The 14,292-nt window shown below is 41.3% G+C and overlaps 1 protein-coding gene across 1 annotated transcript in view; it reads left to right on the plus strand.

The window, feature by feature from the left end:
* LOC141146459 (hippocampus abundant transcript-like protein 1) overlaps window positions 1-8,390 on the plus strand; it is a 136,238-nt gene extending 127,848 nt beyond the window's left edge. Inside the window, exon 12 of the mRNA XM_073632960.1 lies at window positions 1,650-8,390. Coding sequence (XP_073489061.1) covers window positions 1,650-1,862 — 213 coding nt within the window. The 3' untranslated portion in view covers window positions 1,863-8,390. The remainder of the gene's footprint in view (window positions 1-1,649) is intronic.
* The last annotated feature ends 5,902 nt before the right edge of the window (window positions 8,391-14,292 follow it).

Consider the following 14,292-nt stretch of genomic DNA (forward strand, 5'->3'; position numbering starts at 1 on the left):
GTAGATTACCATCTAGCGCAGCGTTCGCCCTAGGGCTTTTTTTCGTTTAGTGAACAGCCCCCCCCCCCCCCCCATTTTACTTACCTGAGCCCCTTCATACCCTCGGCGGAGACGGCCTCTCCCTCTCTGCACGGGGTCCCGGCTCTTGATTGGATAGATTAATAGCAGCGCAGCCATTGGCTCCCGCTGCTGTCAATCAAATTCAATGACGCGGGGGCGGAGCCGAGTCCTGCATTCGTGTCTATGGATGCAAATGCTGGACTCGGGAGTGCGCCCGCAAGGTAACCCCCCCCCCCCCCGGGAGAGCTCTTGACCTAGGGGGTTATCTGATGCGAGGAGGAGTCATGAGACCTACACGATAGGGGCCACACTGTGCAAAATTAACTGCACAGTGGAGGCAAGTATGAGATGTTTGGGAAAAAAAAATAAAAAATTAAGCTTTATAATCACTTTAACTTGCTTGCCTGCAGTCCGCACCTTTCATCAATTGAAAATATTTGGAACATCTTGAAATAAAAAATAAGATGACGCTCCCAGGACTGTTGAGCAGTTAGAATCCTATATCAGGCAAGCCTAGGACAGCATTCCTCTCCAAAAACTTCAGCAACTGGTCTCCACAGTTCCCAGATGTTTAGAGGGGATGCTACACCGTGGTAAACGTGGCCCTGTCCCAACTTTAAGACGTGTTGTTGCCATTAATTTTAAAATTGCCTTATTTTTTTTCTTGTAATGATACATTTTCTCAGTTTAAACATTTTATGTTTTCTATTGTGAATAAAATATGGGTTGATGAGCTTTGCATATCATTGCCTTATGTTTTTATGTAATTTTTACACAGCGTTCCAACTTTTTTGGGTATATTTTAATTGAAAACTAATTTTTTTTTAATACGCAATAATCATTGAGGCTATTGATTTTGTGCATTTTCTCTTCCTTCCCCCTTTCAGGCATGTATTTTTTCAACATTATTCACTGAAAAATGTCTGCCTATCTTTGGATATAATCATGTGCATGCTGGGGCAACATTAAAAACTAGTAACTTGACAGCCAGCTTGGTTAAATATATAATATGACCTCTACAAAAGAGGAACCTATTTAGTTCTTCGTATCCACATTTACTTATACTTTTGTGGATAAGCAGAGATTATCCAGTCCTTTTGAGAGCTCAGACTATGTAGAGGCCAAGTCGGTCTATTAATGAATCCAACAAGCAATATCTGGGACACCTAATGTACTAAATTATGTAATTTATTAGAGTACTAACAGAGTGATAAAATGTGTTTCAAGGCAAAGTCCTACATTAGATGTACTGCAGCAAAGAGTCTGTCTCTGCATCTTTAAGTTTATTTTTGAGTCAACGAAAAAACACTTCTGAACTTGATGAATCACTTCTGCTGAGACTTGTTAGTACTTCATGCATGGTGAAATTGTCACACAGCTATTGCTACCTTTTATTAGTGGCTGCAGTTGTACACTTCCAAATGTGAGTGAAAATTCAGCCACTTGGGCTGAGCATTTGTACTTTAAGTACATATGTGCTTCAGTTCACTTGCTTTTCCCTTGACTGGACTGACCACCTCCAAAATTCTGCATGCATTTGTTGTAACGCAACATTTTTTAGGTCTTGATTATTTTGTTTTCATTCACAGGGAGCAGTCATCCCAGGACCACCATTTTTATTTGGAGCCGTTGCTGTTCTTCTTGCTTTCATGGTGGCCTTGTTCATACCTGAACACAGCAGTCACTCCACCAAAAATAATGCTGGTGGAAAACACACCATTAGTAGCAACCCACAGACAAATAACCCAGACCGCAGCAGTGACGAGGATATAGAACCACTGTTACAAGACACCAGTGTGTGACTGTTTTCCGAGTTCTCCCTTGATGACACTTCAGGGAGAAAGCTAAGCGAATGTACCAAACTCTGCTGAAAATAATGAACAGAAAAACAGAAACATTTCTACATTGGACCTCCATGCAGACACTAGGAAGTCTGTCACTGTTTTATTTTATTTCTTGTCTAAAATATTGGTCAATGTTACCTATTCACTGCATGGGAGGTTGCATGTGTAGCAGAAATCTCCAGCAGTAAAGCAGCTAAAGGTTTGAGATTGTGATTTATTTTTGTTTATGCTACCTCGAACCTTGTCATTGCATTTTATATTGACTGTTGGGGGAAAAAAAATAGATATTGCGGTGACGAAGCATTGACCTCTGAAAAGGTACCATATGCAATGAGAGCTGGTGTTTTGATACACCTTACAGTGCCTGCTAGTACATTTCCATTCTTTTCTTTGTTGGAGAAAGGTGGGAGAAGACTTGGTTTTGCCTTTCTTGCTGCATATTCTGAGTAGCCTTGTCTTCTGGACTGCAGTTATCAATAATCTGTTTACAGAGACACTTGTCTTATGACGAATACATTGCTGCAGGAATTTCCAAACCACCATTCTCTCTTAACCAGCAAACCATCAGACATATCTTGATAATTCTTGGTAGGTCAGAACAATCAAACTGCAGCTGTATTTGCCCAGTAGCTAAACCTGTATGTTAAAGCCTACTTCAGCTGAACTTGATATTGTAAGGCAAAGAAAGTGACTTCATCAGCTTTGTAAATAGTATTTATTACTTTTTGTTACATTATGTTTGTACACATTTTTCCATTTGAGTCCTTGGGGACTATTCCAAAATGGCTTGTTGGTGTGATGGAAGTGTAGGTACAGCTGCTTTTACAGAATGTTTTGTCATAGCAAATATAAATATAGAATGTTTCACCACCATACAGCAAGCACATTTTCAACAATTCCTTTGGTCTAAAAAGATAGATCAAGACCTACTTTAAGAATAGATAGTCTATTTAATTTACAAGGTTTATTATTCAATGCACTGCCTTTTGAATATCAAATTTGTCAGAGTAAGAAGTCAAGCTTTAACTATTTTCTTTATTCTTTAGTATGTTGTCCTTTTCATCTGTGTTTAGTATGTTGCCATGTACTCAGTCTTATCAAGTGTTTATTTACACAGAAAATGATTACATATATCTAAAAATGTCACAAAAAATCTAGCAGCAGCATACAACAAAGCCTGGTAATGTAATATCTAATGAAATGATGACAAAATTGTGTTTGCTATAAGGTGCTTTCTTGAATTTTCTAGCTGCTTAACAAAAAAAATAATTTGATTAGCTAATATGGGCAGTTTTTATACATCTTTCCTCAATGTGCTGTCACATATATTGCACACAAAAATAGAGCAGACAACTGGATCATTGACTTACCTAAATACAGTACATACAATTGCCCCTTTGCGTTAATTATGACATTGTTTCAATCAGCTAAGGTATTATAAAAAAAAAATCTCCAGCATCGGCCCAAAACTGGCTAAAATAATACAACAAATCTCTTAATAAAACATATTAAAAACATAATATTGGTATTCTGCAGAGGTACATTTAATCAAGAAGCCGAAAAACTATTCTGGTCTGGCAACCAGCCTTTTACAAGTTAGCTGTATATTGGTTTACTAGAAACAGATAGGCCTTTGATTGATAAATAAGAATTACTAATCCATTTACAGTAAAAAATAAATGGAGGTTTTCTCATACTTTCTACAAACGAGTTAATTCCCTAAAAAATGTAAACCGTTTTAACAGTACCAATATTTCAATGGTGTGGGAGGAAGTAAGAGAAAACTATATATTTTTTTATATTTGCTTGAGAAGGCTGTTTCTTCAGGGGGATTGTCATTTTTTTTTTTTTTTAGAGAATGCATTGTAAAGAGTTTATAGAGAATCACTGTAAAGAGTTTGTAACCGAAACAGCCAAATATCTTTGTTTACATAGAATACCAGGCAGAAAAGTCCTGATTCAGGTCTTTTTTTGCACTGCAATCTAAAGGTGGGGGGATGTCTGTAAGGGCACAGGGTTTTTTCCTAAAACAAAAAGTGCACAGGACCAGCTAAGGCAGGCCATATATTATGCAATTTTCTTTCCGTCAACACGGGTTAAAGGAAAGAAAATAGCTTGATTCCCCATTAATAGTGTTGATGCAGCACTATTGTGTTCTGCCAGCAGGGAGCACGAGGAGTCTTCCCCACCTGGAGAATACAGTGATCACTGCTGGCTGCTATAGCCGCAGGCAGTGATCTGGTGAAAAAAATAAAAACCTGACAGGTAGGTTGTACTGAAGTCCTTCAATAGATCAACTTCAGTGCAACCAGCCTGCCCACAGATGGATCGAAATTTAGCGGGTTCCTGCCCAGTCTATGCCCAGTTTTAGACTGATTGTCCTGTGTGCTGTCATCAGGTTTCAAAATAAAATTCTCAGTAGTGCTGTTTTGGCACACAAGCCACTATTATCAGTTGGATTTATTGGTTTCTGTGGCGTATTTTCAGTTTTTAGTGCACAATTTGAGTTGTATCACCATAATAAATTTTTTTATATGACTCCATTTTTGCATACTTGTTGCACCCTATTTTCATTATGGTATTTCTTTAGCAAATTTGCAATTCTCCTTATAAGACAAAAGCTTGAAGTCTGCATCCCAGCTGAACTCCTGCTGTATTAAACTTAATAAGAGAAAACACATGAATGTATTTTCAGTCAGTTTGAGCAGAATTATAGTCTAGAATAAGAGGAACAATAAAGCACAATTACTGTGCAGCAGTATACAGTCCCGGCTAAAGCATTGCTACCCCTCCACATTGTCCCAATGATTTCCTCACAATCAGCACAGTTTGCTGTAAAAAAAAGTTGAAACAAACAAAAGTATATGACACCTGCCATGCTTTATTACATAAGGCAGTGGTTCTAAACCTCAGTCCTCAAGTACCCCCTAACAAGCCATGTTTTGGGAATTTCACTTAGATAAAATAGCTGTCCAAAATACCAAGCAATTGACTCTGATTTAAAGCACCTGTGCAAGATGAAGGAAAACCTACAAACATGGCTTGTTGGAGGTATTTGAGGACTGAGGTTGAGAACCATTGACATAAGGCATAGAGCAGACACTTTGCTTTTACTCTGATTATTGTTGTAAAAAATAAATAAATTTGCATGGACAGAATGCTTTGGTCCCCAGCCTAATATTTTGTATTATAGAAATTTAAGGCAATAATGAGATTTTTTTTTTTTTTGCTCTAGCAATTTGTCGCATTCTTCTTCAGCAAACTGCTCCAGTTGTCTTAGGTGTAATGCTTAGCTTCTTCTAACTGTAAGTTTCAGCTCTTTGCAAAAATGTGCTTTTGGATTCAGATCAGGATTCAAACGACCACTTTAGAATAGTATGTTTTGGCCATTATCCTGGAGGACTATGGTGGAGCCATGTTTATAATACTGGAAATTATACTCTAGAATGTCTTGATAACCTTTTGATTACATGATACCTACCATGCACAGATTCAAAGGAATCTGGTGGTGGAGGCAACAAACTCCCAATTTTTTTTCTGTCCAAAGCATTCTTCCTGTAGACTTTATATAGCGGCGGTATCTTAATGTTGCTAAGTCCCGTGGAGTGCATATATATATATATTTACTGGAGTAATTTGGGGTTAAAGGACATGCCTCTATTTTAGCACTTTAAAATCACCTCTGTAATCACGAATCATTCAAATGCTTGCTCTATTTCCATTTGAATGTATGTTTTAAGGCTTTGGACATATGAAAGTACAGCCCTCACCAGCTTTGATATTTAGGCAAGTCCTGATTGTGATTTAACTTCAAAATGCTGCATTTGGATGTGTCGGCAAACATCCGTGTGTGCTACTTAACATTTAAAGGGGTTGTAAACCCTCGTGTTTTTTCACCTTAATGCATCCTATGCATTAAGGTGAAAAAACACCTGGCAGTCACCGGCCCCCCAGCCCCCCTGTTTTACTTACCTGAGCCCCTTCATCTCTTCGGCGGGGACACGCTCTCCCTCTCTTCACAGGGTCCTTGTTCCTCATTGGATAGATTTATAGCAGCACAGCCATTGGCTCCCGTTGCGGTCAATCAAATCCAAGGATACGGGGAGCGGGGCTGAGTCCGGCATTCGTGTCTATGGCCGCAAATGCTGGACCCGGGAGCATGCCCGCAAAGTAACCCCCTCGGGAGAGCACTTCTCTGAGGGGGTTATCTGATGCGGGGAGGAGCCGCGAGAGCTGCCGGGTACCCCAGAAAAGGATGTTCGGGGCCACTCTGTGCAAATGAAATGCACAGTGGAGGTATGACCTGTTTGTTTAGAAAAAATAAAAAACGATCCTTTACAATCACTTTAAGTTCACAAATCTAAAGGCTTGGGGCCCTCTTTCAACCCTTTGCCTTAGTGGCAAGTATAGCTTTCAGTTTAAAGAAAGTTGCTGTAGGCAAGCTCATCTCCAAATTCAAAATGGAAAATGTGTGGCCGTAGTTTGAAGCCCAGTGCAATAGCCATGTAGATAAGGACACGGCTGTTCTGTCGGTAGGTAATGATATTGACTTACCAGATTCCAGCTAGCTTTTTATTTTGAATGTTTGGTGGAATTAATTTTTGCTGACGGAATTTTCACTAAACATGTAAGCAAGAGAGTTGCTTGTCTTAAAGTAAGGGCTTATGTACATGAGCAAAGGCAGCATGCATTCAAGTGTATTCAAGATGCTAGAAATTATTGAAATGAGTTCCTTCTAAGCGTTTTCTATCTGAATTTTTGTTTCCATTAACTAATATGGGGAGACGCAGTTGTGACACAAAAATCACTCATGTACACAAGCCTTTGGCTTTAAAAACATGGCAGCAGCTCATTACTATGAGATTTAAACCTACATCTTCGAACTTGCTTCTAAAAAATTAAAAGGATCCTCCATATTGGGGCCAGTAAATATAAATTTTATCTATCTATCTATCTATCTATCGATCATGATGATATAGAGCTTTCATTAAGATTCGTGGATAAATATGTAAAGGTTTCAGTAGCTTTATCAGAGCTGACGACACTTAAATTGGAATGGCAGACATTTTTCCTAATTTTTAGGTAGAGTGGGGGAGGGCTAGAAACTCTGTTGTGGTTTTATTGCTGTGGGTCTCTTTTGGTTAGTTTTCCCCCCACCTATCCTGTTGTATAAGCCTATGTTCACACTAATGCAGTGCAAGAAACGCCACAATCCATTTTCTGCACTGCCCTACCTGCAATCCGCTGCAGTTGTCAGTATGTTAACGACACCCCAAACGCGGGTTGCAAACGCAGCATGTTTGCCTGCACCAGATGGCATGGTACAAAACTACCATGCCATCTGGTTGTGGTGCGGCCCTAAAAAAAAAAAAAAAAGTGCATGCACGTCTTTGGTGCAATTTGAGCCCATTCAAAATAAATGGGCTCAAATAGTATCGCAATGAATTGCACAGGATTGCGGCGCAGTTCCTGTGCGAATCACATGTGGTTCATAGTGTGAACCAAGGCAAAAAAGTAGGGGCAGATCTTTCCACCAGTAACGGACAGCAACAAATATTATTTTTTTTTTATTTGAAATCCGTTTTTTTTTTTTTTTTTAATCTTTTTTTGTTTACTAAAAAGTAAACATGCAATATAAAAAGAGTGATATATATCAGTTTCTGTGCAGGTTTGGGTTATATCTACATTGATGTTTGAATGTCATCACTATTCCTTGTATTTATGGTTTAACACATACAATGCTAGGTACTATGTATGACTGCTTATGCTTTATTTTTAATTTTAATTGCACTTTACCTGTTAGTGTTAGGGTTCTATATTAATCACACAATGACAAACATTCCTTATTTAAGGAGGCTTCCAAATACAATACAGGTAAATGCTAATTGCAGCTTGCCTAGTTTCTAGTTCTCTGTCCAAATATTAAGGTCACCTCATTTATTACACCCCAGCCTTAACTGCTATGTAGTGTGTGTCAGGCACAAATCATAGCTGTCATTACTTAATCTCTTCCTACACTGCTTTGCTGAAAGGAATATGCAGATTACGAATTTCTTTTTTTATAAGTCAATCTTAGGGCACTTTGTCACATCTGTTTAAATGAATAAAAGTCTACATGTATTTTTCTGAAACAGACATAAACCATGAAAATAAAAGAACATCATTAATGGAGCACTGCTTTTAATGTTTTATATGTAGATATTTGTAAGAAACATTTTCCCTACTGAGAGGCTGTGTATATCTTGTATTTATAACTGTAACAAGATTCTTGACAAAAAAAAATATACTGCTTTTTATATAAAGGATTATCTATGAATGAAATAGGTTTGTTTTTTTGTTTTTGTTTTTCTTCTTTATATATATATTTTGAGATGTTCTTCAAAAGCGGTAACATACAGTACCTTTTTTTGTAATATGCGTTTGGTTTTTATGTTAACAAAGATCATGATGCATAATAAATGGGCGTATTTACTGATTTTACTTGCATTTGAAGTGTTGGAGACTTTTTAAGTGCTGTATTTATGTAACATTGTGTTGGTGGGTTACACATACGCTCAGGCTTTCTTTCCTTTTTTATAACATAGTAACACAAAGAGTGAAGTGAATGCAGCCGGTCTGTAATCCATTTTGGTCTTATAACTGTGTACTAACAAAGGTGAATTCTAACTGCAGTACTCTAGTGCAGCCTTTCTCAACCAGCATGCCATGCCTTCTGGATTCCTTAGGGGTGCCTTTACAAAATGCCTAAAAATTGCCCAAAAATTGACAATAAGCTGATGAGTGGATCACGCTTTTTTTTTTTTTTTTTTTTTTTTTTTACACAAAGCCACAGGTTTTCATTCTGTAGCATATTACAACCATGCTTGAAAATGTCCTTGTTTGCCCCCTTCCCCTCTTTAAGCACTGGGGTTAGGTTAGTTGAGTTAAGGAGAGGAACTGAGGGAGAACACAAATGTTAGATTACTAGTCAGTACCAATGGGCAAAGGTATATTGCTTTTGTAAAAATGAATTGCCTCTAATGTTGTGGGTGATCCATGTGTGTGGATGGTGCTGCGTTGTGTAAAACTATTAGTTTTAGTATGGGGTGCCTCAAGAATGTTTGTTCATCATTTTAAAAAGGGTGCCTCAACTGAAAAATGGGTTGAGAAACACTGCTTTAGTGTACTATACACATCCTTATTGCTAAGCCTAAAAGCTGACTTGCATTCAGGTATTAACCAAAGTCAAACTCCACAAACTGGAGCTGGAAGACACCTCTTATGAAAAAGCAGATTTGATATGCACTACATGATGTGTTAGAAATCTGTTGGTAACCTACAGCGCTGCTTGTTGGTTTCCCCTCTGCAGTATTGCAAAAAAAAAAAAAATGAAATATATATCTACTCACCAGACCACTTTATTAGGTACAGCTGTTCAATCACATGGCGGCAACTCTATGCATTTAGGCATCTAGATGTGGTGAAGATGACTTGCTGAAGTTCAAACCAAGCATCAGAATGAGAAAGAAAGGGGACTTAAGTGACTTTGAGGCTGGGTTCACACTGGTGCGTCGTTAGACATTGCATGTGATTCGCACCGCACTGCAGATCACATGCGATGTCTGTGCGATACGAATTCAGCCACACATTGTATGGCTGAATTCACCGATTCCTGCACCATTTTAAAGTTCGCACTGTGATATACGAGCCGATCTGGGGGTGTCATTAACTTTCTATTGACACCCGCAGCCTTTCGCATAGGGCAGTGTCAACTGCCTGCGAGTTCTATGTGGAAACCGGCACCGGAATCGCACTGGTTCCCCCATCGCGATAGTGTGAACCAAGCCTAAACGTTGCATGGTTGTTGGTGCCAGGCGGGCTGGTCTGACTACTTCAAAAACTGCTGATCTACTGGGATTTTCACACACAACCATCTCTAGAGTTTACAGAGAGTGGTCCGAAAAGGAGAAAATATCCAGTGAGCGGCAGTTGTGAGGATGAAAATGCCTTGTTGACGTCAGAGGAAAATTGGAAGACTGGTTCGAGATGATATGCAACATTAACTCAAATAACCACTCGTTACAACCAAGGTATGCAGAATACCATCTCTGAACATCAAACCTTGAAGCAGAAGATCGCACCGAGTGCCACTCCTGTCAACTAAGAACAGGAATCTGAGGCTACAATTCGAACAGGCTCACCAAAATTGGACAATGGAAGATTGGAAAAGCATTGCCTGGTCTGAGTCTTGATTTCAGCCGTGACATTCAGATAGTAGGATCAGAATTTGTCGTTAACAATATGAAAGCATGGATCCATCCTGCCTTGTATCAACGCTTCAGGCTGGTGGTGTAATGGTGTGGGAGATATTTTCTTGGCACACTTTGGGCCCTTTGGTACCAATTAAGTATTGTGTAAATGCCATGGGCTACCTGAGTATTGTTGTTGACCATGTCCATCCGTTTAAGACTACAGTGTACCCATTTTCTGATGGCTACTTCCAACAGGATAATGCACAAAGAATTAGGGCAGTTCTGAAGGCAAAAGGGGGTCCAACCCTGTACTGGCAAAGTGTACCTAATAAAGTGGCCTGTGTGCATAGATTAAGGCAGTCTAAATACCAAAAATAAAAAAAAATAAAAAATAACCACAACAAAAGACAAAGAAAGTTAAAACAGAATGCTAATGTTGCTAAATAAGTACTAACGGAAAGGCTACACAACTGCACGTTGGACTGTAGTTGCACTTATGCTGTGTACACACGGGCGGACTTTTCGGCATCAAAGGTCCGACGGACTTTCGAACGAACTTGCCTACACACGATCACACCAAAGTCCGACGGATTCGTACGTGATGATGTACGACCGGACTAAAATAAGGAAGTTGATAGCTAGTAGCCAATAGCTGCCCTAGCGTCGGTTTTCGTCCGTCGGAGTAGCATACAGACGAGCGGATTTTACGTCCGGACTCGAGTCCGTTGGAAGGATTTGAAACCTGTTTTAAATCTAAAGTCCGTCTGTTTTTCACCCGAAAAAGTCCGCTGCAGGTCCGATGAAGCCCACGCGGTCGGATTGTCCTCCGGATTCGTCCCGGTCAAAGTCCGCCCGTGTGTACACAGCATTAGACTGCATTAGCACTTTACTGTAGTTGACATTTCATGCATGATGGTGGATTGGATTGGAAATTGTCACTATATTGGTAATGCCACATGGTCCTGCAGCTCTGGCCACCCTGTGTGAGGGAGCTTTTCATAGTGGCTGTGAATTCCTGGAGCCACGACCTCACCCACAGGCTCCTATGGCTCAGTCGTTGTCACTCTCCTTACCCCTGCTGCAGCTGCTCACCGACAAGGGGGATCTGAAACTGCCAGATTAATAATAGGTAAGTACACAGATCTATTTTACACATGGTATGCATTATAGGTTAGACAAGGAAACATTTTTAGCAGTAGTGTTAGGCTTTCCTTCCACTTTGAGCAAGCTTTTAGTCTTTCAGTATCTCTAGGTTCCTGTCATTAAATTCTTAAGGCTTGATTCATATATATGCGAATCGGATGCATTTTAAACAGTATCTGATGCACAAAACATGTGCCGGCAGCCTTCTCAAAGCAGGTAAGGTGGTTTTAAAAAGAGTTCTAAGCGATTTTGGGTCATGTTCAGGTGCAATTTCAGGTAAAAAAACAGAAATCGCTCTGGACTCTCGCACTAAAACCACAGCTGCATATGTGTGAATCCAGCCTTATCCTTAAACACTTAAAGGGCAGCTCTAGCCTAATGAAAAAAAAAGTATCCCTGCAGGTTTGGGGTCCATTCGCACCAGATGTGGTGGGACTGCGTTGGGCGATTATTCCAGCGCAGTCCCACTACTTGACCAGGCAAAATGCCTTGTCTGCTATGTGTCCGGTTTACAGTTGTGTGCGGGCGCAATGCGCTGAAAAAAGTAGTGCATACACTGTGTTTCTGAGCTCAGCCCTTCTCTGAGCTGGCCGCTCAGCTGTCAGCTAATTGCCAGCTCCTATCTCTCCACAGTGACTCACCTGTTGATATCCTGCTCGTCAGTCCTGCCTATTTAAGCCATCCAGCCCAGGTGATCTCTGCCTTCACCTTGGTCAACATCCGAGACTCCTGCATTCCTGTTAAAGACTTGCTTTGCTGACATTCCTTCTGGCTCCAGATCCTGCTTGCTGTTCCACTACGCTGTTTCCTGGCTTCCTGACTTTCTGGCTTGTCTGACTATCCATTCCGGTTACCGAACTTTGGCTATGTTTTGACTACGTTTGTTCTATTCACTTTTATTATTAAACAAGTGTGATTTAACTGTATTTTTGTCTGTGTGATTCGTGGTTTCTGACAGTAGGCGAAGGCCATGAATTCAGAAGATGCAGTCAATCCACTTGTTGGTAATATTTTTTCCAGATTGGATGAGCAGAATCCCCACATGGATCAGTTTTCCATGGCGCTACAAACGCTCCTGAGTCGCACGGCTCACCTGCAATCGCCCACTGTGGCTGCTCCGGTACAACCTGTGTTGCAGGCCGTCCCTGCTTCTGCTCCAGTCTCTGTGCAGGCACCCGCCTCGAGTATTACCTTCATAAGAGGTATGTCTGGTTCCGCTCCGCTTCCCCAGTGATTTGGGTGCGGTCCAGTCCAATGCAGAGGGTTTCTCAACCAGGTTGAGATATACTTTGAGATGCTGCCCAGGCGTTCCCGCGGATAGACGCAAAGTAGGTTTCATGATATCTTTGCTTTCTGAGAGAGCCTTGGCCTGGACAAACCCTCTATGGGAGACACAAAAACCTGTTGTCTTGAGTTACCCTGAGTTTGTGGCTTCTTTTATAAGGGTATTTGACTTTCTGGCTTTCTGCTGCCAAGTGCCTACTGTCCATCAGAGTTCGAGAACTGCCGATTACGCCATAGAAATTCTGTACTCTGGCAGCAGAGGTTGCTTGGAACAATGAGACCCTCGTGGCTGCTTTTTCTCATGGTCTCTCGGATACCATCAAGCATGAGATGGCAGCCCGAGATATACCCACTGAGCTGGAGAAGTTGATTACGTTTGCCATCCTCATTGACGCCAGACTCAGAGAGGCTCTTTTAAGGAGCGCTTGCGGAAGCCTCCTGTACATTTGTCACCAAGTTTTGCAGTCCCACCTTTGCCTCCCTCAACGTCCATGCCTCCTGGTACCGAATCGGTCAGTGAAGATGAACCCATGCACTTGGGCTTCACGCATCTCTCTGTGGATGAGAGCACCCTTAGGAGGAGCGAGAGATTGTGCCTGTATTGTGGCCAAGCAGGTCACCTTTTGAAGTCTTGTCCTACCCGTCCAGAGGACGCCCGAAGGTCCTGTAACGGACAGACCTTAAGTGCCGTTGTTTCGTCCCCAGTTATCCAGAAGGATAAGCCCCTGGCTTTGGTTACCCTTTCTTAGGCTGAGTTGTCCGTCGAGATACAGGCTCTAATCGACTGGGGCTGCAGGCCTGTTCATTGATTCTGCCTTTGTATCGAAGCACTCGATTTCGCTGCAGCTGCGTGATGCTCCACTTGCCATTGAGGCTCTTGACGGGAGACCTCTACAGCCTGCTCATGTGATTCATGAGACTATTCCATTGTCCATGGCCGTAGGGGCTCTTTACCGAGAGATAATCCAATTCCAAGTTATTTCCTCGCCTAAGTTTCCGCTGGTTATATGGCTCCAGAGGCACAACCCCTCTTTTGATTAGATCCGTGCTGAGGTTCTCTCTTGGTCACCACAATGCATTAAGACATGCTTCCAGAAGGTAGCCAAGGTCCTGTGCACCTCTTCACTCTCCTCCCTGCTGGAGGAATACCTCAATTTTAGCGATGTCTTTGACAAAGGTTGAGCCGGTAGTTTGCCTACACACCAGTCGTATGATTGTGCAATTGACCTTTAACCTGGTGCCATACCCCCTCATGGCCAGGTTTACCCTTTTTGTTCGCACTTGGAGGATAAGGCCTTGGAGGAGTATGTTGCAGACGCACTTTCTCAAGGTTTCATCCGCAAAGCCTCGTCTCCTGCTAGTGCTGGTTTCTTTGTGAAGAAGAGTAAGAGTGGTAAACTGAGACCTTGTATTGATTATAGGGGTCTCAATCGTTTCACGATTAAGAATGTCTATCCGATTCCGTTGATTACGGAGTTATTTGGCCCCCTTAAGGGAGCAACGACAGTGCTCCCGACCCATGGGTTTACGTCCTCTGCAGCCTTTTCTTGGCTTTGCCAACTATTATTGGAAGTTTTATTAGTAACTTCTCATCTCTGGTCAAGCCCCTGACTGATATAACCAGAAAGGACGGTAACCCACAGAGTTGGTCTCGTGTCCATTAAGGCCTTTGAGAGTCTCAAGGCTGCCTTTGTTTCTGCTCCTGTGTTGGCACATCCTCATCCTACGTT

This window comes from Aquarana catesbeiana, linkage group LG01 (genome assembly GCF_042186555.1).
Source record: "Aquarana catesbeiana isolate 2022-GZ linkage group LG01, ASM4218655v1, whole genome shotgun sequence".
Lineage (NCBI taxonomy): Eukaryota > Metazoa > Chordata > Amphibia > Anura > Ranidae > Aquarana > Aquarana catesbeiana.